Below are 21,967 nucleotides of genomic sequence, written 5' to 3' on the forward strand. Positions count from 1 at the left end.
TACTGTTTGGGAGAGCTCCTTCTAGGAGGGAGTGTGGAGGAGAAAAAGAGGCTGCCAAAAAATAGGCGGTATGAACCTTTCCTTCCTACAAGGCTGGTCTCAGGAATTCTCTGAAAGACAGCCCTACCCCTGCCCCCCATGTCTCTCTTCAAATAAAGAAATCTACTGGAAATCTTCCCCTTTGTTCAATGAAACTGTCCTTAATGTGACATCCCTACCCATCAATCCCCCATGAGCCACTCTTGAACCGGGGACGATGCTGGGGACAGCTGAGGCAGGTGCGCAAGGCCCTCTGTGTTTCTGGCAGGCTTGTCCAAAGAGGCTCCTGCCTTGATGGAAGAGTAGATGTTAGGGAATGGGCAAGGTCTGTAAGGAGATCCAAGGAGATGGTGACCAAGGTCTCTGGTTTATACATCAGAACACTGAAAGCACAAGGACTGATGGAAACAAAGGATCAAGTATATGAGATTTGGCCATCCCAAAATCTCCAGGGCCCCGAGGAGCTGTAATTGGAGACTCTATCCTTGGGCTGCTCCTCTGGACTAATACCCTGAGCCCCTGTGGTGAGTCCTAAGGTAATATCTGCAAGTTATCCACACCAGTATCTACTGACCATGCATCAGAACTGGGTTAAATTGGCAAACCATGCCAAGAGGAATTGAAGCAACTTTGGAAACCAGTAGCCTTCTAAGATAAACTCCATGAGCTTTCTCCTATTAGTTGGTAGTTTCTGGGTCTCAGACATAAGTAGCAAACCCTTTGATTTTGGGGGAAAAAAAAAATCCCATGAACTTCCTGACAGAGAATTAGATATTCTATAGCATATACATCCTAGCTGCTACCGAATTAATAGTTACAACTTCCAACCTAGATATGCAGAGTCAAGAGGAATTAAACAAATTCCCCTTTCCCACCTGTATTATTTATCTATTGCTGTGTGACAAATTACCCCAAAACTTAGTGGCTTAAAATAACATTTATTATCTCACAGTTTCTGTGGCTCAGGAATTCAGGTGCAGCTTAACTTGGTCCCCTGGCTCTGGGTCTTTCACAAGGCTGCAAGCATCCCAGAGTTCAACTAGGGCAGGATCTACTTCCTAGCTCATTCATATGGTTGTTGGCAGGATTCCATTTCCCACAAGCCATTGGTTCCTTGCCATATAGGCCTCTCCACAGAGCTTCTCACACCATGGCAGCCTGCTTCATCCACTTGAGAAATACGGGAAAGCCTTCCTAAAAATTAGGATGTCCGTTTAGAACCAAAAGTTATATGGTGTTCTCTATTCCAGGGACTCCAACATTTTCCTGATTAAGGGTCACTTTAAATTTCCCCAGAGTTCTATGAAAGACCAAAAAGAGGGGGGGGGGCTATTGAGGAAACAGGGCTTGACCGTGGGAGGTCCCACACTCTCACCGTCCCCCGCCTTCTGGGAACTCATTCCCTTAAGCCTTGGGGTAGAGGCTTGGCAAAGCCGCAAAGAAAAGACCACAGGGATGGTGGTTAGGGAACCTGCTCTCCTCTGGAGACTGAAAGGGCATTCACTATTCTCAAACGGCTGACACTGGGCAAAATTGCCTTTGGGCAAAATTTCCACAAGAGGAAATCTTAAAGACAAAGTCTCAGGCAAACCAGCAACATTGGAAAGGATTAAAGAAGTTCAGGTGTCAGGGGGAAAGTGTAAATGTACTTAAATGGACCCAAGAGGAGTTATAAGGTTGATTCTGAGGGCTGAGTGATCTGTACTTAGAGACGAGCTTGAAGAGAAAATCTATACTGCCCAGAGACCAAGTTAATGGAAAATTTAATTGAAGAGAACGAAAGGCTAAGCCTCATAGGTGGTGTGGCCTGGTGCCCTTTGAACCAGGAAGGCTGGGACAAGAGGCCACAGGGGGCCCTAAGGGAAAACGTGATGAGCTTATCTGAGCCAGAACAAGGGGCGGGACCGAGCCGGAGTAAAAGAAACCTGCAGACCTCCACAAGAACCGCAGTGAAAGGCGGCAGGAGGGCAGAGAGGAAATCTGCTTGTTTCGGACACCGAGGAGTCCCGCCGAGGGCCTCCCTGCCGCCCACAGCTGAGCACGCGCTGGGCGCTGGCGGCGGTGCTGGCGAGAAGCGTGCATGCAGCTGCCTGGTGGCGGAGACCCAACCACTCAAGGTAGGAAGTGAAGCCCAGGTCCGGCTCTGAGCAGGGGAGGGGCAGCTCTACTGGGACCTGCTAGTGTCTCCTGGCCCTTCTCCCTCCTGCCCCCTTCCTCTTTCTGTTTCTCTCCTTGCAGGTCTCTTTCCCTGCATTCCTGAACTCACTGGCTGTGCTCCTTAGGTGGTGGCACCTGGTTAAGCAGGGGGAATAGTTATTCCACGGTTATTCACGTGGCGGTGTTATCAGGCCGACTCTGTTACTTCCTTTTCTCATCTGGGGTTCAGGGCTAGGGATCCGTGGTGCCGCTATCTCTTTAAACAGCAGAGCCAAGGCGCTCACACACGGAGCCCTCTGGACACTGGTCCAGTGGTCTGACCTTCTTGTCAGCCTGAGCAGGGTCACGTGGCCTGCTGGGCTAGGCAGACCCGCTGGCAATCAATCCCAAGAGAGGCAATGGCTTTCAGCCTGGGGGAAGGTAGCAGAGCTGATTGTAGAAAGGGTTCACTCTGTGCAGCTGCTCCTTCAGCTGGGACGTTGTGACTGATATGAGGAAAGGGGAGTGGAGGGTGAGAGAGTGTGTGTGTGTGTATGAGAGAGAGAGAACTGTTTAGTGCTGGGAAGAACAGTGTCTGAGACTCTGGGATTTAGGGTTATTATTGCACTCAGAGAGATTACTTGAGAATAATTTTGCAGATGGTGGTGTTGTCGCTTTTCAGGGCTTCATTTGGTTAAAGAATCCAAGTAAAGTGCCATTTAAAATTCTTTAAATAAATTAAATAGTCCAAGCTCACTTAACTGTGAGCAGTTGGCTCTTGTGTCCTACCTGAAAAGGGGCCAACACCCCCTGAACTAAACCTCCGGCAGCAGTGTCTGGAGTCTCATCTATGGGGGCCCCTCTTTCCTCCCTGGACCGCTGTCGCTGCTTTGGGACTTTCTCTTTCTCTCTCTGGCTCTTGGCTTTCTCCTTCCCGTCCCTCTGCCTCTTCCTCTTCTCTTTGGAGTTTCTGCACTTTCCAGGTGCTCAGCTGACCCTCCAGAACTGCAGGAGGATGGGCTGTGCTGGGCGTCCCCCAGGCCTCTGCAGGGGTGTGGGTGGAGGGAGGAGTCCACACACTCCTGACTCAGACCCTAGAGCTTTGTTCTCCAAACAAGGAGGCTTAGACCTGGTTCAGGTTCAGGAGCAAAGGGGTATCCTTTGAGGCTTGAGTGGGTTTGAAGTCTTCTAGAGTATTTTTTAGCCTAATAGGCAGTCTTTATATGGAGCAGCTGGGGAAACCATAGTCCACAAGCAGATTAGCTATGGTGAAAAAGGCACGTCAGCCTCTTTTGAATGTTCCTAAGACACCAAACCTTGAAAACGTGGCAGCCTTCTTTGAATGTGCCATTTGTGCCTGTGCCTTTCTACTTAAGCATGCCCTTGTGATCGTATGAAAGCAGATTAATCCTTTTTCTGGAGGAAAGATTTAATGATTTATAAGTGGCATCCTTAGTGTCTTGGATAGAGGCAGGGGGTTATAGAAGAGAAGCACATAAAATGCTTCTTGTTTACCCTGCTTTGCTGAGCTGGTGTGCACAGCGATGAAACGGCCTTAAATAGAGGCTGGGCTGGATCCTCTTGTTTAATGAGAGGTGCCAGGGTGACAAGGTAGCTCGTTTCAGATGAGAAGGGATTTTCTAAGAATCCAGGAAAAAAGACTGGGAACGTCTTAATCTGTCAGCCCTGTGGTTTAACACAAGTCTGTGTGCGGGAATTGGATCCATGCAGGGCACTCTCCGCAGATGATCCCAGGTCTGCTGGCCCCATCTGGTGTTCACTCACCAGTCAGCCACAAAACTGCTTGAAAAGTGTAGTTCTCTCTCCAAGGAGATTTGGTCCTTTTTGTTTTTTACCAACTTTAAATAGTGGTTTTGGGTAACAAACAATTCACGAGCCACACTTTATTAAATTCATCTTACCTGTATGTTGGATGACTTAATGGTTTTAATAGTATAAAGGGTAGGTACCCAGCAGTCATCGTTTTAACTGAAGCAAGAGGAATTGGGGTTATGTGTAAGGAAGACATTTCAGGCAATGAGGTTTGTGGCACAATGACCTAACTGTGAGGAGATTGTAAGATCTCTTTGGGGGAAGCTTTTAAATAAGAGGCTCAGTTATTTAATTTATTTTCCGCTCCAAATAACACCCTGCCTGAAAAGAGAAGTTGGGGCAAGCTCAAGGCATTCCACCATTAATTTACCACCTTCACAATTTTTGCTGTGTCTGACTAAAACCGATAGAAGTGTTTACTCAAGATATTCCTTGAAATGGATTCATTTCTTTTAACCGTAGCCTTTAGTCATCTTAAGCAGTGATACCTTATCAGTGAAATCATAGTTTGATGAGCTAACTATATTTTATTGCTGTGCACTAAAATATATGACTGTAATAAAATAACGTTCACCTGTTTTTGTGTCCTCCAAAAAGATACATGTTCAAGTCCTAACCGCAGGTACCTGTGAAAGGGACTGTCTTTGGAAATAGGGTCTATGCAGAGGTAATCAAGTTGAGGTCACACTGGATTACGGGCGCTAATCCAACGACTGATGTCCTTATAAGAGGGAAATTTGGACCCAGACACAGACAAAAAGGGAGAACGCCATGTGACCACAGAGGCAGAAATTGGAGTGGTGTGTCTGCAGCCAAGGAACACCACGGATCATTGACTATCACCAGAAGCAGGTAGAGGCAAAAAAGGATCTTCTAGAGCCTGCAGAGAGCATGGCCCTGACGACACCTTGATTTCAGAACTGTAGCCTCCAGAAGTGGGAGAGAATATATTTCTGTTGTTTTAATCACCAAATCTGTGGGAACTTCTGCAGCCTTAGGAAACTAATACACCTAAGTGCCGCCGAGAATCCTCCCCTGGTGGGCCAGCGCAACACGTTTTAACACTCGGGGAAATGCTGAGCCGGGTGCTCTGTGAAGGTCCTTTTCAGGCCTGGGGTTGAATAATGATGGCCTTCATTGTATCAGCCATTTTTACACTCAGGTATGATGTAAGTGTCAGCACCCCTATTTATAAAGGTGAGGAAAAGGCTGCGTTAATCGGGTTTGAGCAGATGCATCTGTCAATTCTGAATGGCACCCTGATGTGTGCACCTGAACGTGCTAATCACTCCCAGGCTTCCTGGGAGCTACAGGCTGTGCAGGACCGCGGCTGGGGCTTAGTGATCTGTTTCCATGGCTGTCCACCTGGCCGCCTTTGGAATCACTGTCACATCCTTTGCTGGGTAGAGGGCTATTGCTTGACGCTCTCTCAAGTCGGTTTTACTTTCTGATGAATTCATTAGGATCATAGCCCAGAAGCTGGCTTTTATTACCTTTGATCTCACCCATGGTTGTCTGTAGTTTTTAAACCAATAAGGTCCATATTCCCTTGTTCCCCATTTCCACATGTTGTCATAGGGGAACAATGTTCCATCTGCATCTCTATTTTCCAGCTGTAGTGCAGATTGGTGAATATCTGCATTCCCTACCTTAGACTATCAGACTTCCATAGGCATATTTAATTTAGATTTAATATATTTAATAAACAGAATAAATGTTTTAGATTTTTTTCATTGTTTACCGTGCATCTACATGAAGAATTTATATTTAGTTCTTTATAATCTGAATTTTAACACGTCTTCTGTGTAACAGCAGCCTCACTGCCCAAATGTCTACTTAATATTTATTGAGAGCCTTCTGAATGCCAAGCACCATGCCAGACACTGGGGACACAAAAAGGATTAGTATCCCAGACTATGGAAACTTTTCAATGAAGGGAATATAATGGCAGGCTTCCTGCTCACTTGCTTGGAATGTGCTGGCCCATAGTAGGTGCTCAAAAAATGTTAGTCTTCCTCTTCCTCGCTCCATTCAAGAAGCAGCCTAGTATCTAGCTCCATAGCCAGGTCCTTCCTGCTGATGTCTTCTGACCAGGAGGGAAGATGCAATAGAGGCCATCTAGGGGAAGGTGCAGAGTTCCAGGTTCCTGAAGACATCGTTCAGCACTGCATTAGCCACAAAGCATGAGGCACAGAGCATGCATGCCTACCCTTTGCTGCTCAGTTTTCCTGTGTCCAAGTGGCCAAAGCAGTGTTGGATTTGACTGTACAACACTCTCAAAAATGTGTTTACAGCCAAACACTGGGCCTCCACAATGAGTTTTTAAAAGCAGCTTTATGGAGATATAATTCATACATCATACAATTCACCTATTTAAAGTGTATTATTCAATGGTTTTTAATATATGTGCAACTATCACCCCAGTCAACCCCGATTCCCCCAACCTCCAAATCCTAAGCAACCAGTAATTTACTTTTATCTCTATAGATTTGCCTATCCTGGACATTTCATACAAATGGAATCATTTGATATGTGGTCTTTTGTGGCTCAGTTTCTTTACTTAGCATAACATTTCAAGGCTCATTCACACTGTAGCACGGATCAGTACTTCATTCCTTTTTATGCCTGAAATTATTCCATTGTATGCATATGCCATGTTTTGTTTATATATTCATCAGTTGACAGTTTTTTGAGTTATTTCCACATTTTGGCTATTATGAATAGTGTTTCTGTAAACATTCATATATAAATTTTTATGTGGAAATTTCATTTCTCTTGGGAATATATATATATATATATATATATATATATATACACACATACATATATATACATATATATATATCCATACACACACATACATACACACACACCTAGGAGTAGAATTGCTGGGTTGTATGGTGAATTTATTTTTAACCATTTGAGGAAGAGCCAGACTGTTTTCCAAAGAGGCTGCATCATTTTACATTCCCACCAGCAGTGTGTGAGGGTTCCAATTTCTCTACAGTATCACCAACACTTGCTATCATCTGACTTTTTGATTATAACCATCCTAGTGAGTGTGAAGTGGTTCCTCATTGTGGTTTTGATTTGCATTCCCCAATGACTAATGATTTAGAACAAGTTTTCATGTGCTTATTGGCTATCTGTCTATCTTCTTTGGGAAAATGTCCATTCAAGCCCATTTTAAAATTGGGTTATTTGTCTTTTGATTGTTGAGTTGTAAGAGTTTTTTTAATATACTCTGAATATGAATTCTTTATCAGAGGTATGATTTGCAAGTAATTTCTCACATTCTGTGGGTTTTCTTTTCACTTTCTTGATAGTGTCTTTCAAAATGCAAAAGTTTTAAATTTTGATAAATTCAATATGTCTATTTTTTCTTTTGTTGCTCATGCCTTTGATGTCAAATCTAATAATACCTTGTCAAACCCAAGGTCGTAAAGATTTACCCCTATATTTCCTTCTAAGAGTTTTATAAGTTTTTGCTCTTACATTTAGGTCTTTGATCCATTTCAAGTTAATTTTTGTGTATGGTATGAAGTAAGGATCCAACTTCATTGTTTTGCATGCAGATATCCAGTTGTCCAAGCATCAGTTGTTGAAAAGACTATTCTTTTCCTATTGAATGATCTTGGCACCTTCATTGAAGATCAGTTGAACATGACACATAGGTTTATTTCTGGACTCTCAACTCTATTCCATTGTTCTATATGTCTCTCCTTAAGTCAGTACCACACTGTCTTTGTTACCATTGCTTTGTAGTAAATTTTGAAATTGGGAAGTGTGACTACTCTACTTTATTCTTCTTTTTCCATGGTTGTTTTGGCTATTTATGGTTCCTTGAAAATCCATATGAGTTTTAGAATCAGCTTGTCGATTTCTACAAAGAAGTCAGCTGAGATTCTGACAAGAATTGCATTCAATCCATAGATGAATTTAGGGTATAAGATGGTAATAATCTTAATAATATTAAGTCCTCTGATTCATAAACATGGAATTTTTTCCAATTAAGTATTTAGATCTTCTTTAATTTCTTTCAATAATGTTTTGTAGTTTTTAGAGCATAAGTTTTATACTGCTTTTGTTAAATTTATTCCTCAGTATTTTATTCTTTTTAATACTATTATAAATTGAATTCTTTCCCCAATTTCATTTTCACATTGTTTAATGCAAATGTATAAAAGTACAATTGATATTTGCATATTAATTTTGTATCCTGTAACTTTACTGAATTCATTTATTAATTTCAATTAATAAAAGTGTGTTATTGGATTCCTTAAAATTTTTTACATACAAGAGATAGTTTTACTTCTTCCTTCCCAAATTAGATGCTTACCTACTTGCCCTGGCTGGAACCTCCAATACAATGTGGAATAGAAGTAGCAAGAATAGAGACATCTTTGTGTTGTTCCTGATCTTAGGAAGAAAAGCATCCGGTCTTTCACCATTAACTACGATGTTAAGTGTAGGTTTTTTTATGGATGCCCTTTTTCAGCCTGAGGAAGTTCCCTTCTATTCCTAGTGTGTTGAGTGTTTTTCTCATGAAACAATGTTGGATTTTTTCAAACGCTTTTTCTGCATCTATTGAGATAATCACATGATCTTTGTTTTTTATTGTATCGATATCACATATTACATTAATTGATTTTCAGATGTTAAAGCAACCCTGCATTCCTGAAACAAATCCTACTTGATCATGATGTATAAGTCATTTTGTATGTTAAGGATTTGTTTTGCTAGTATATTGTTGAGAATTTTTGCATCCATATTAATGAGACATTGATCTGTAGTTCTCTTGTGATGACTTTGTCTAGTTTTGGTATCAGGGTATTAGTGTTCTCATAGAATGAGTTGGGAAGTATTCCCTCCTTATATTAGTCTGCCTGGCTGCCATAACAGAATACCACATACTAGGTAGCTTTAACAACAGAATTTATTTTCTCACAATTCTAGAGGCTAAAAGTCTGAGATCAAGGTGTCATCAGGGTTAGTTTCTGGTGCTACTTCTCTTCCTGGCTAGTGGACAGCCACTTTCTGTGTCTTCACGTTGCCTCATCTCTGTACATGTGTGTGAAGAGGGAGAGAGCTCTCTCATGTCTCTTCCTTTTCTTGTCAGTACTTTCTTTTTAACCAGTCCTATCAGGTTGAGGTCTTACCCTTAAGACCTTACTTAACCTCTATTTCCTCCTTATGGACCCTCTCTCCAAATATAGTTGCAATGGGGGCTAGGGCTTCAACATATGAACATTTGAGGGGGACACAATTCAGTCCATAGCACTCTTTTTTTTACTTTTTGGAAGAATTTGTGAAGAATTGGTTTTAATTTTTCTTTAAATACTTGGTAGAATTCACCTATGAAGCCATCCGAGCCTGGGATTTCTTTGTTTTTTGATGACTAATTTAATCTCTTTAATTGTTATAGGTCTATTCAGATTGTCTATTTCTTTTTGTCAGTTTTGATAGTTTGTCCATTTCTTCTAAGTTACCTAACTGATTGGCATAGAATTGTTTGTAATATTTCTTAATAATCCATTTTATTTCTGTGAGATTGGTTTTAATGTCATCTCTTTCATTTCTGATTCTAGCAATTTGAGTCTTCTCTCTTTTTTTCTCAGCCAATCTAGCTAAAAGTTTGCCAATTTTGTTGATCTTTTCGAAGAGCCAACTTTTGGTTTCTTTGATTTTTCTCTATTTTTCTATTCTCTTTAATTTTCACTCTAATCTTTATTATTTTCTTCCTTCTGCTTGCTTTAAGTTTAGTTTGCCCTTTTCCTCCCAGTATCTTAATGAGGAAGATTAGGTTATTAATTTGAGAATGTTCTTCTTTTTAAATATAAGTATTTACAGTTACAAATCTTCTCTAGGCACTGCTTTAGCTGCATTCCATATGCAATGGTTTTTATTTCCAGGCAAGCTCCATATGCATCCCCATCTATGAGAAGACCTGCTAGTTCCCCTAATAAAATCTATTCTTAATCTTTCAATATCTATGTTGTGCGAGGAATCCATACATGAAGAAGACATCTGGATCTTGTGGCCCAAATGTGTTTACTCATTGCCAACATTGGAGGATCCCTTGGTTTTTGTTATTCTAATGCCTTTGGGGAATGTCTGTATCTGTTTTGATCATGTGTAGTATATAGATGATTGTTGATGGGGCTAGACAGATATGGTCTTGTCTGGGGTGGGAGGGACTGAAGAAAAGGAATTACTAGAATATTTTTCTTCCTCTTTCTATCCCTATAATTACTCTGGACTTTGTTCTTCAAAACAAAACAAAGCAAAACACCCCACACCATTTGGCCACAGGTATAGCTCGCAGAGTTCAACAGGCTGCAAGAATGAGCTTTAAAAGTGTAGAAAGTCCTGATCTACTTGGGTGGGGGAGCTGATGATGAGGTTGGCAGAGCCTCCAGGTCCTCTACTCCCCCTGCACTTTAGATTGGTTCTTTCTCTCTCATCTGCAGGGTTTGGGGAAGACCATGGGGCCATCCAGATCAGCATTTGTGTCCCTAGTTTGTTAGCTTTGGTGGAAGGTTAGTGCCCTTGTGTGTACTGGAACTAAAAGTGTGGGGAGGAAGCACCATCACACCTGTGTCAGAGCCCAGGCCAATCATCAAAAAATCTACAAACGATAAATGCTGGCGAGGGTGTGGAGAAAAGGGAACCCTCTTGCACTGTCGGTGGGAATGTAAATTGATAGAGCCACTATGGAGAACAGTATGGAGGTTCCTTAAAAAACTAAACATAGAACTACCATATGACCCAGCAGTCCCACTACTGGGCATATCCCCTGAGAAAACCATAATTCAAAAAGAGTCATGTACCACAATGTTCATTGCAGCACTATTTACAATACCCAGGACATTGAAGCAACCTAAGTGTCCATCGACAGATGAATGGATAAAGAAGATGTGGCACATATATACAATGGAATATTACTCAGCCATAAAAAGAAATGAAATTGAGTTATTTGTAGTGAGGTGGATGGACCTAGAGTCTGTCATACAGAGTGAAGTAAGTCAGAAAGAGAAAAACAAATACTGGATGCTAACACATATAAAGGGAATCTAAAAAAAAAAAGGTTCTGATGAACCTAGAGTTAGGACAGGAATAAAGATGCAGACATAGATAATGGACATGAGGACAAGGGGAGGGGGAAGGGTAAGCTGGGACGAAGTGAGAGAGTAGCATTGACATGTACACACAACCAAATGTAAAACAGATAGCTTCGGGAAGCAGCTGCATCACACGGGGACATCAACTCACTGCTTTGTGACCACCTAGAGGGGTGGGATAGGGAGGGTGGGAGGGAGACGCAAGAGGGAGGGGATATGGGGATATATGTATACATATAGCTGATTCACTTTGTTATAAAGCAGAAAGTAACACACCATTGTAAATCAACTATACTCCAATAAAGATGTTAAAAAAAAAAAAAAAAACCCAGGCCGAAGTTGTTACTCCTAACTCTGGGACACTGTGACTCTGGCTTGATCTCTCCCAGGAATCATGGGCCAGGTGCGGGAGGCAGTGGTGATGGGCAAGAAAAGACGGAGCAGGGAGATTCTGCCAAGCTGGCAGAAACTCTTGGAGGAGCAGAGCCATGGAGGGAGAAAGACCTTTGTTTGAATTTTATTTACAAGTCATCAATAACCAAGATAATCACATTTTCCTCAGAACATGGAGGGTCATATGTCCCAATCCCTACTAAAATATGCTTCGTTGGTGAGGTGTCAATCTGCTGAGAGGTGAACTATTTGGGATTATGCCGTGGTATCCATTCCTTCTCATCTGCCATCCCCACAGATAGCGGCACCTGTGCTGCCGGGGAAAGGTTTTCCAAGACCCAGCACCAGGTGTCTTCTTGAACTGCTCTCTGATCTCTGCTTCTCTGCTCTGCCTTCTTGCTTAGCAAAAACAGTCACCACTGAGGAGTGCCTGGTGAACCCTGCGAGCATGAGCCGCTACAGCGTGGACTCCTCCTCCGCCTTTAGCCACAGGGGCTCCCTGCCCACCTCCTCTTCGTTGTACTGCAAGAGGCAGAACTCTGGAGACGGCCACCTTGGGGGAGGCTCAGCCACCACAGTTGGTGGTCCCCATACCAGCCCCATGTCCTCTGGAGGCCCCTCAGCACCTGGGCTGAGGCCCCCTGGCTCCAGCCCCAAGAGAAACGGGACCTCTCTTGAAGGAAACAGATGTGGTAATGTAATGCGTGCACTGCCTTCCCCATGACCTAACCTCCTCTGCCCTTGCCCTGGGACCACCAAATGTAGGGAGACCAGGGGACTGTAGCGGTCTGAACACAGCAACACTGGGAAATTAGAAGTTTCCACAAATCCCTTCATGGATTTTTGTTGTTCTTGAGGGCAGCTGACTTCAACCTTTGACCATAAGCAAAGAAAATGGTGTATTAGAGTAAGTTAGGCTGTAGGAATAAGTAGAATCCAAAATGTACAGTGGCTCAAATACAATAGAAGTTTTTTATCCAGGAGTCCAAAGTGGGTGTTCCTAGTTGGTGTGTGTATCCCAACTCAGGGACCCAGGATCTGTCCATTTCATGACTTTCCTGTCCCCTATGGCCCCCATGCCCCATGCATCTAGTGGTAGAAACGGAAGGAACAAACGAGGAAGATGAACATGTTTCCCTAGAGCCTGGAAGTGATGCCCATCGCTTCTACTCACGTGTCATTGGCAAGAGCTGGCCATTTTACCACACTTAACTCTGGGGGAATCTGAGAGGTGTAGAGTAGCTCTGTGCCCGGAAGAAGAAGAACCAGAAGTTGCTAAAGACTTTTCTCTTGCACAGTGGTTGACTCTTGCAGGGTACAAACACGTGGGCAGACCAGAGTTAAGTAAAATTCCCACAATGCTGGTTATTTATTTATTTATTTTGTCCCGTAAGTTTTTTTGTTTTGTTTTGTTTTTCCATTTATTTATTTATTTAGGCTGCACCGGGTCTTAGTTGTGGCATGTGAACTCTTAGTTGTGGCATGCATGTTGGATCTAGTTCCCCAACCAGGGATCGAACCCAGGCCCCCTGTGTTGGGAGCCCGGAGTCTTACCCACTGGACCACTAAGAAGGGCCTCCCACAATACTGGTTATGATGCTACTTCTGTCTCACCCATTAAAGTTAGCTTATTGGAATGCAGTGTAGGAAGGTACTTTCATTCTAGGGGTAGGTTGATGTCCATTTTGATTTATGTTATTAAAAAAATCATTTTCAATTCAGTATTTGAGTATGAATAGAGCATAGTGGATAATCACATGGACTGTGGAGCCCAATGGCCTGGGTTGGAATGCTGGATCTGCCATTTTCTGACTGTGTGACCTTTTGCAAGTCTGAACTTCTTTGTGCCTCAGTTTCCTCACCTGTGAAATTGGAATAATAATAATAGCACCTACTTCATAGGTTTGTTGGGAGGATTAAATAAATTCATGTGTATTTAGTACAAGGCCTAAGAGTTAGTAAGAGCTCAATAAACATCAGCAATGACAGATCACGTGAACACACCCCTCAACAGATCACAGCCCATCAACTCTACACCTGAGAACTCTAAAGAAAGGAGGCCAGAGTCCCGGGAGTCAGGGAGTCTTCATCTTGCCCCTCTGGTGCCTCCTGCGGGCTGGCTGTCTTCTCTGGCATTTCTGTTCTGAGCCTTGGCTCGTCCACTGGTAGCCCTGACAGCCACAGTGGTGAGCTATCGCGTATGATCCCAGATCCTCCACACACTCCCCTCAAAGAGCCTCACCATCACAGATGCGCCTCTGTGGGCCCAGGAGGGGAGACAGTTTTGAGGGGCAAGGCACTGTTCCCTCAGCCATGGGGGCTCTTGCCAAACATGGATGGCCCTGCTCCCCAACATTGTCATGCAGGGCCGTCGGCCAGGCAGGTTTGAGTGGGCAGAGCCCATTTTCCAAAGGGGAGAGACGTTGTTGCATCTGATTTCTAAGAACAAGAGAAGGGAACAAAACCCGCATCATAAAGTAAACGCACAAACCCGCATCATAAAGCAAATGAGGGGCAGCAGTTATTTCCTAGGTTTATCCCCAGAGTTAGTGTAATGTCAGACATATAGTAGGCGTTCAGGAAACATTCTTTCTCTCTACCCCATTCCACTCCCCACATGGAGCCCAGTGCCCTCACATTGCCCCTGCTTGTCAAAGCCCTCATCCCGTCACACGGCAGGGGTCCCTCTGCCCGTCACACGTCTCCTTCTCTCAACCTCTTCTCCTCAGTGCAATTCCCAGCTGCGTGAGGTGGTGATCACAGGACACCAGGCTGATGGAATGGACTCATAAACCTAAGAGTATTGCCATTCTTTAAAAAGGAGGTATTTACTCTCCTATTTAAGTTGGTGAAATCTTAGACCCTATGTCTTAAGTGTAGGATTTCAAGTAGTAAGGGGAAGGCACGATTTGAATGGAGAGAACTTCTACCACTCCATCTGTCACTGAAGAGTTGTCCGCCCCATCCCAGCCCATCTGGTGGCCCAGATGAGGGGAATCCAGGACCCTTCAAAGGGGTCTCAGGTATTTAGCTCCCTCCCCCTTTCTCTTTCTGCCTCCTCCCAACAGAGTCCTGGGACGAACTCCCATCCCAACTCCAACAGCCCCCCGTCCTTCCTTTTCATCTCTGCTTCAGCCCTTTGTTCTCCTGGAATTAGGTCCTCATCTACTGTCTGGGTAATCTAGCCAAAGAGAAGCCCAGATCCTTGCTCCGAACAAGCTCTGAGAGAGCCCTCTCTGTCAGAGCCCTAGATGCACCCCAGGAGAGCCCCACTAGCTCAGGACTTCTGCCTCTCAGGATCTTGGGTGAGACCAGAGAAATGGAGCCCACCAGTGCCTGCTGCCTTCCACTCCAAGCAAGCCACTGACCGTGGCCAGGAAGATGTAAGCAGAAGTGGAAAAAAGATTGGGTCGGCAACTGGCAGTTTCAGTCACTGCTGATTAGAAATGTTCCTTCCCTCCTGTTTCCTCCTGTGGCACTTTGTCTCCTCATCTCTAGTACTTCCTCTCTCTTGTCCCATAGTAGGAGCCAGACTCTCAGCTTCATGAGGTCTCTCACTCATATTTGAATCCTCTGCAGCCCCAGGAAAGGGGCCTGTTTGAGGCATATCCTAAATAGCTATTTATTGAGCACCTACTGTGGGCCAGACACTTTCCACACAATATTTCTGACTTATTATAAGTTATATCTTATAATTTATTATTATAGCAAGTATATATTATTATTGTAGGTATTATTATATTCAGTTTACATATACAGCAATTGAAGATCAAGTCAGTCAAGTGTTTAGTCAGGATTTGACTTCAACTGACTCCAAAGGTGGCTTTCAAAATTATCCCAGGGATTTTCAAACCATGCAAAATGGGCTTCAAGGGGTCCCTCAGAGGTTCTAGGGCATAGGAGAGAGGGGATGGGAGCAGATGGTACTCCAACACTGCCCTCTTTAACCAGGGCCTCTTCACATTAGAAGAGTGGGGTTCTACATTTGTGTAGTTTGAACAAAGTTTGCACAGCTAAACGCATTTGGAAACCATGGAGATAAACCATGCTGAATTGAGTGGCAGTATATTAAAGTAGGAGAGAAAACCCCTGGCCTCCTTACCCATTTGTCACCTAGCTGCCAGTCCAGGTGCCAGCTGCAGGCCCTCTGGAGGGCTGTTAAGTTTTCCCTCCACCCAAAGAAGTGCTCAGTATTGCTCTGAAATTGCATCCCAAGTGAAAGCAGTTGGTATTAAGAAACCATATCTCTTTAAGGGGGTTTGACCTAAGTCATAAACCTGGAAGGGACATAGAAATGTCCTTTGTGTCCTCCCCCATGGTGCTAATCAAAATGGTTTAAAACCGCAGAAGCCAGAAAGTGGCATGAGGCTGCACAGGACAGTAGGTATCGATGACGTGACAAACTTCTCAGTCCTCTCTCTCATGTGAATACCTACCCTGGCCTCCTGTTGTCTTTTTTTTTTTTTTTAAATGTGCAACTCTTTTATTTAAAAAATTATAAAATATTATTAAAGGACATAAAAATGAATAAATCAATAGTTAAATTATACCCATCAATTGACCCAATATCATGATGGTACTAATGCTACCCAAATTACTGTGTATATTCCATTAAATATGTTCATGTCCTATGACCCAATAATACTTCTAGGAACATAACCTATAAAAACTTCCTCAGAGACATGTGCAAGGAAATTTTTTGCAGCGCTGTTTGTAATTCCTCCTGCTGTCTTGATACATCATGCCCATCGCCTCTGTCAGTGGACTCTGAAGGGATGTATTCAAAGGACACGTTTCCCTGTTTTTTTGCTGATACTCAGGTGAAAATCTGAGAGCTCTCCTCTGTCTTTCATCCAAGATATAATCACTAAGAGCTATAAAGAGGTTTTAGGGCTTCCCTGGTGGCGCAGTGGTTGAGAGTCTGCCTGCCGATGCGGGGGACGCGGGTTCGTGCCCCGGTCCGGGAAGATCCCACATGCCGCGGAGCAGCTGGGCCCGTGAGCCATGGCCGCTGAGCCTGCGCGTCCGGAGCCTGTGCTCCGCAGCGGGAGAGGCCACAACAGTGAGAGGCCTGCGTACCGCAAAAAAAATAATAATAAAAATAAAATTTTTTTTAAAAAAGAGGTTTTAGATAACAAAAGCTTCCTGACATTTGCATTAACAGGAGATGCTGTAGCATTCCCAACCACAAGTATGTCCAAGCTTCAGAATTGAAGTGACTCTGACATTGTTATTACCACTCATATGCTTTCCATGGGTTGGAGTTTGATTCCATAGGGTATGGTGTTGGGTGACGGATAGAGAACAATTCAGCAAGAGAAAGAAGAATGGGGACAGCGCTCGATGTGGGGGGCGGGGAATGAGTGAAGGTGCGGCACGGCTTATTCATTCCAAGGAAAGAGAAGAGTTTGTTCAGGGACGCCAAGGGAAATCATGCTGGGAAATTTGGGGTTCAAGTCAAGCAGACTGAGCTTTCTTTACTCTGTGGAAACCAGACATGGCTGAACAGGGAAGTGAGCTGATGACCACAGAATTTAGGAAGACAAATCTATTGGCCATTATGGAATGATACATAATAATAAGAATAGCAACTATCTTTTGATTAATTCTTACCGTTTAATGCTTCACATTATCCTATTTAATCCTCACAACATGGTAGGTGTTTGACAGGTGAGGCAACTAAGACTCAAAGAGATGTTGGTCAGTCCTGGCCAGAAGATACTTATGGAGCACAATATGCCAGGGCCTCTTCTGAGGTCCAAGGATGGAGCTGTGAGCAAGACAGATGTGGGCCCTGCTCGCTGACAGCGTCCAATTCCAGAGAGGCAAACGTTAACAAATGTTAACAAATGATTCTGAGGGGCCCCTTTTGGAGACTGATGGGCTTCCTTCCAAGACGCTTCTTGTCAGGCTCCAGCCCAAAGCCATATAGTCACTTGACTCCTACAATACTTTTGAGAAACAAGATGAAGAAACGGAGGCTCATAGAGAATAGAATGATCAGGTCCAGGAAGGGGCTCAAAACCTGGCCATTGGCTCTGCATTCACTGTGCTTTGCACACAGACACACTGATGAGGCTTCAGATGTCCCTCGTGTTGCCCGGGACAGCCTGTGGTGTGAAGGGACCTCGGAGATCCTTCCTAACTCCTTATTTCACACCAAAGAAGCACAGAGACGCTTGCACAGAGGGTGGGTGGTAAGGGCGTCTAACTCCCAGCTCATTGTTCCTTCCATTCTTCCACATGACTCTATTGTTAGCTAAAAAGTTTCCTCTGAATTATGAATGAACAAAAGGAAATTATGCATGTGCTTGTGGGTCTGTGTGAGACAGAGAGCGACTCACAGGCAGCAGCACGAGTACCGGGGCTGTGAAGATATCCGGGATTGCTTTAGACAGATTCACAGTCAGTCTATTCCTGGTGGATGTGAGTTCAGCGTTAGAAACAGCCACCACCATCCTTCATTCTACATCCATTCACAGCTGGGTTTTACTATACACACATCTCCCGCATCGCCCAGGGAACAGACCCGACCACGTACGAAGTTCTCGGCGCTGGAGAATGCCACCTCCCATAAAGGCAGTTGGCAAGCGCTTTGCATGCTCTGTTCCTTTAGGAGCAAGATATTTTCACCTCTATCACGTCTGACTGCTGTCCAGTCACATCTGCCTGGCCTGGCTGTGTCAGGCCAGACCCATCTATCTTCCTGACACCTTCGCAGCAGCTGGAGGGGCTAGTGTACTTATTATCTTTGTGTGAGCACAGGCCATTGCAAAGGCTCTTCCAACCTGCTAGAAAGTTCCCTCTCTTCCTCCTAGAGCTAATTCATGGGCTTTGGATCCTGAGCAGGTCCCGAGGTGTGACAGCTTCCCGCTGCTGTCTTGTGTGACTGTGAGGCACCTCAGAAAGCAAAAGTGAAAACGCCCACAGCTAGTACCAGGTGCCAGGAGCGGAGCCACTTCCCCTCCACATCCATCACCTGGAGAGCTTCCCCATAAAGACAAGCCAGACCACCTTGCTCAACTCCACGGCTGTGGCTCATGGGGAAAGTATTTCCCTGGCCTTTTGCTCAAAGGACCTTAGGCTCCCATGGATGGTGTTGTGAGTCGGTCTGGTGGTTTTCCTTCCTGTCAAACACAGGAAATTAGATTTGACCTCCGCTCTGATCACTCTAAAATCATTCTTGGCACTGAAGACTTCCCGCCTTTGTAATCAGAGCATCTATTATCACCCTGATTATCGCCGACGCTCCAATGGGGCAGGTTCCAAAGGCAAATGCGATTTCCGTGGTTTCTCTTCCCCATGTTGAGTGCAGATGTCTTTAAATGCAGTGAAATCATCTCTAATAAGCATGTGTCGGCATTCAGATGGCCCCAGGGTGTATTAACAGTTTCCCGCCAAAATGCACCACCCCAGCCCGCGCCAAATCACCTTAGGGGACCCTTCCAGGTCCAACAAGGAAAAGGCAGGGAAAATCTCAAAGTAAATCCAATTCTCAACCAAACTATTATGTATTTAGGACAGACTTCAAATGTGATGCTGTACTTTTCTCAGCACTACTGGAGAACCGTGCACTTCTCAAGTACATTGAAAAGAGGAGGAAAAAAGGAGACAGCAGAAAACCACTGCACCCTGAGATTAAAGAAGGGAAATGGAAGTGAAGGCTTCCCAACTTCTAACTTAGATTTATTCTGTAGGGAAGCTGCTTCATTGTTCAGAGCCTGAAAATAGGATTAAGGATTACTCGCACAAAGCTTTTGTGTAAGTTACTTATACTGTTTCTGCAAAGTATATTGAGTCATTTTACATTCATTGAACCCATATTACAAATATATTTGCATGGAGCTGTGGAGAGTCAATGATTATAAACTCTGTAATGAGAGGATCCCATTTTTCACCAAACACTTTGCCCAGGACCTGGTACACAAGAGACACTCAGTAGCTGTCCGTGGATGAATAGGGGGAAGATGCAAAAGATAATCCTCGAGAAATTAAAACTAACTGGAGGTTCCAGGCAAGCACATGCATAATGGTAATACAAGGCAGATGTGGAAAGCATCTTTAAGAAAAACGCAAACAAAAATTTGGGAGTTAAAGGTAGAGGAAGATGACATCCAGATGGCAGGACACGGAAATGCTGCCTGTGAAGGGGTCTACCTGGGCTTTGATGGCTGGTAGAGCTTCTTTGGAAAGGAGGGAAGGTAAACACCTTCTAGAGAGAAGCAAAAGCACTAGCTAAGGTGGAGACTGGAAGCTGGAGGAACTTTCGGTCAGAACCAGTATGCCCAGATGGGAGTGTGCAGAAGGGCAGGGAGGCGGGCAGGGAGGCAGGCAGGGTGCCTCCTTCCCTCTGTGGACCACCTGATGCAGGTCAACCATAAGGCCAGCCCCAATCCCACTTGCATCCTCACAGCTGCCCTTCCAGGTGGAGAGCATTGCCATTTTACAGCTAGCGATGGGCAGCTCCAGGATTTGTCCCTAGGTTTCTCTGGCACCAAAGCTCTTCCTCTCTATCCAGGCAGGAAAGATGTTCTTGAGACCAAAGAGAGCCCTTGATCTTGTGCTAGAGTACGGACTTGGTGCACGGGCGAGGGGCATCCACAAGGGGCACTAGGGAGAGTGTGAAGACGTGACAGTTTTTGCTCTAGAAGGAATAAAGCGTGAGGTGAGGACATCTGCTAGAAAACCTTTGTAGAGGGTCAGGTAAGAAGTTCCCGGATTGGGGCAGCAGGGATGGAAGAGAGGAGACCAGTGTGAGAGGCATCCTTCTAATAGCTTCAGAATAATTAAATGCAGGGAGCAAATAAGGGACAGGAGGTAGAGATATCACTGAGGTTTCAGAAACATGAGAGATAGGAGGGGATGCTGGTTCTAGGGAAAGAGGATGAATTCGTTTGGGATATACAAAACAAGTCACCCCCTAAATATTGCCTAAATATTGATTCACTACTCTCTCCTCCTTCATATGTCCTGCACCTTTTAATCTGCCATGTGGGAAAAGCATTTATGCAGCAATGCAACTCATGCCACAATCACTGACCAGGGACCAGCTGTGGACCAGGCACAGAATTAGGCTCCTGTTGTCAAGGAATCCCTCATCTAGTGGGAGGTTGGAGTGCGTGCTCTGACAGACCTGAGGGCTGGCGAGGTGCTCAGTGTAGGCGGTGAGTCTTCTTTCTGCACATGCAGAGCAGGGCATGGACCTCTCACAGACAGGGCTTCTGAGACCCAGGACAAGCACAAAATGCCCCTCCATTCCGCTGCGTCCTTCTTGTCTCAGGGTGACACCAGTGGAGGCGGAAAGGACCTGAAGTCGTTTTGGCATCACAGCACTACAGAGGTCTATTTGGAGCTTCATGGAACCTGGTTACAGCAGGCCCGGGGCCCACTGAGACAGGACTGATCAGGAGGGGTCTTTAAAACTCTAACATGGGTCAGCATTTCAACCTGCTGGAGGAGATCCGTTTTCCAATGCTCTATTCCCTGGGAGAGCAGAGAACCTCTGTGTAGAGGGGGAGGCTGCTGCCCTTAGGAGTGGCCTCCGGTGCTCCAGGCTCCTGCCAAGATCAGGCACTTCTGGCCTTTCTCTATCGCAGGAGGTCACTCGGGCCGCCGCCTTGGACTCGAGGGCCAGGTGGGGACAGGAGGCACCAGGTAGGTGCCAAGGCCCGAGGCCTGCTGTCTCATGGCCTCCCTCTCTGTGCTCTACCTTCCAGCCTCAAGCCCTTCTCCGGACAGGCAGGACACCCGGCGGCCAAGGAGCAGGAACCCCTCTACCTGGTCCGTGGAGGATGTGGTCTGGTTCGTGAAAGACGCAGACCCGCAGGCTCTGGGGCCCCACGTGGAGCTCTTCCGGAAGCATGTACGCGCAGTGGTGGGCCTGGGGGCGGTCAGGGGGCTGCGGGGGGCTGTGCACTGTGCCCGGGGGCACCACTCAAGGGAGGCCAGACGGAACCACAGGGTTCTCAGAGCGGAACAACCACCTAGTTTCTTTGTCCCATCCGTTCCCTCACTTTGGCCTTTATCAGGAGTGCCTGTTTTCCTGCCCATCCATCCGTCTGTCTGTGCATCCGTCTGTGCATAAACAAACGTTTATAGCACACCTACAATATGCCAACAGACAGTGCCTATTCCTAAGCTGCTTTGAGGATTAAATGAGAAAATGCACATAAAGTGTTCAGCACAGTGCCTAGCTCGTAGATGGCCTTTGATTAGCAGGCCATCTACATATTTGCATAATTATTTAGGAGATTCTAAAATATATAAAGATGGTAATTTTTTAAAAAAAGGTAAGAATTAGTACTTTACCTGCCAAGCTTCCTATGTCAGTTATCGACTGTTGCTATAACCCGTCACCACAAACGTAGTAGCTTAAAACCACACAAGTTTATTATCTTACAGTTCAGTGGGTCAGGAGTCTGACAGGGGTCTCACCGGGCTAAGAC

The 21,967-nt window shown here is 44.9% G+C and overlaps 1 protein-coding gene across 2 annotated transcripts in view; it reads left to right on the plus strand.

Moving 5' to 3' along the window:
- Nucleotides 1-21,967, plus strand: part of SCML4 (Scm polycomb group protein like 4) — a 128,459-nt gene that overhangs the window by 101,425 nt on the left and 5,067 nt on the right. The window contains exons 1-3 of one of the 2 annotated variants that reach the window (XM_067702427.1): nt 1,594-2,156; nt 11,927-12,214; nt 21,239-21,384. In XM_067702427.1, coding sequence (XP_067558528.1) covers nt 2,120-2,156; nt 11,927-12,214; nt 21,239-21,384 — 471 coding nt within the window. In that variant the 5' untranslated portion in view covers nt 1,594-2,119. Of the gene's footprint in view, nt 1-1,593; nt 2,157-11,926; nt 12,215-21,238; nt 21,385-21,967 lie in introns of those variants that run through there. The other variant, XM_067702426.1, reaches the window with a different exon arrangement.

Source organism: Pseudorca crassidens, chromosome 13 (assembly GCF_039906515.1).
Source record: "Pseudorca crassidens isolate mPseCra1 chromosome 13, mPseCra1.hap1, whole genome shotgun sequence".
Lineage (NCBI taxonomy): Eukaryota > Metazoa > Chordata > Mammalia > Artiodactyla > Delphinidae > Pseudorca > Pseudorca crassidens.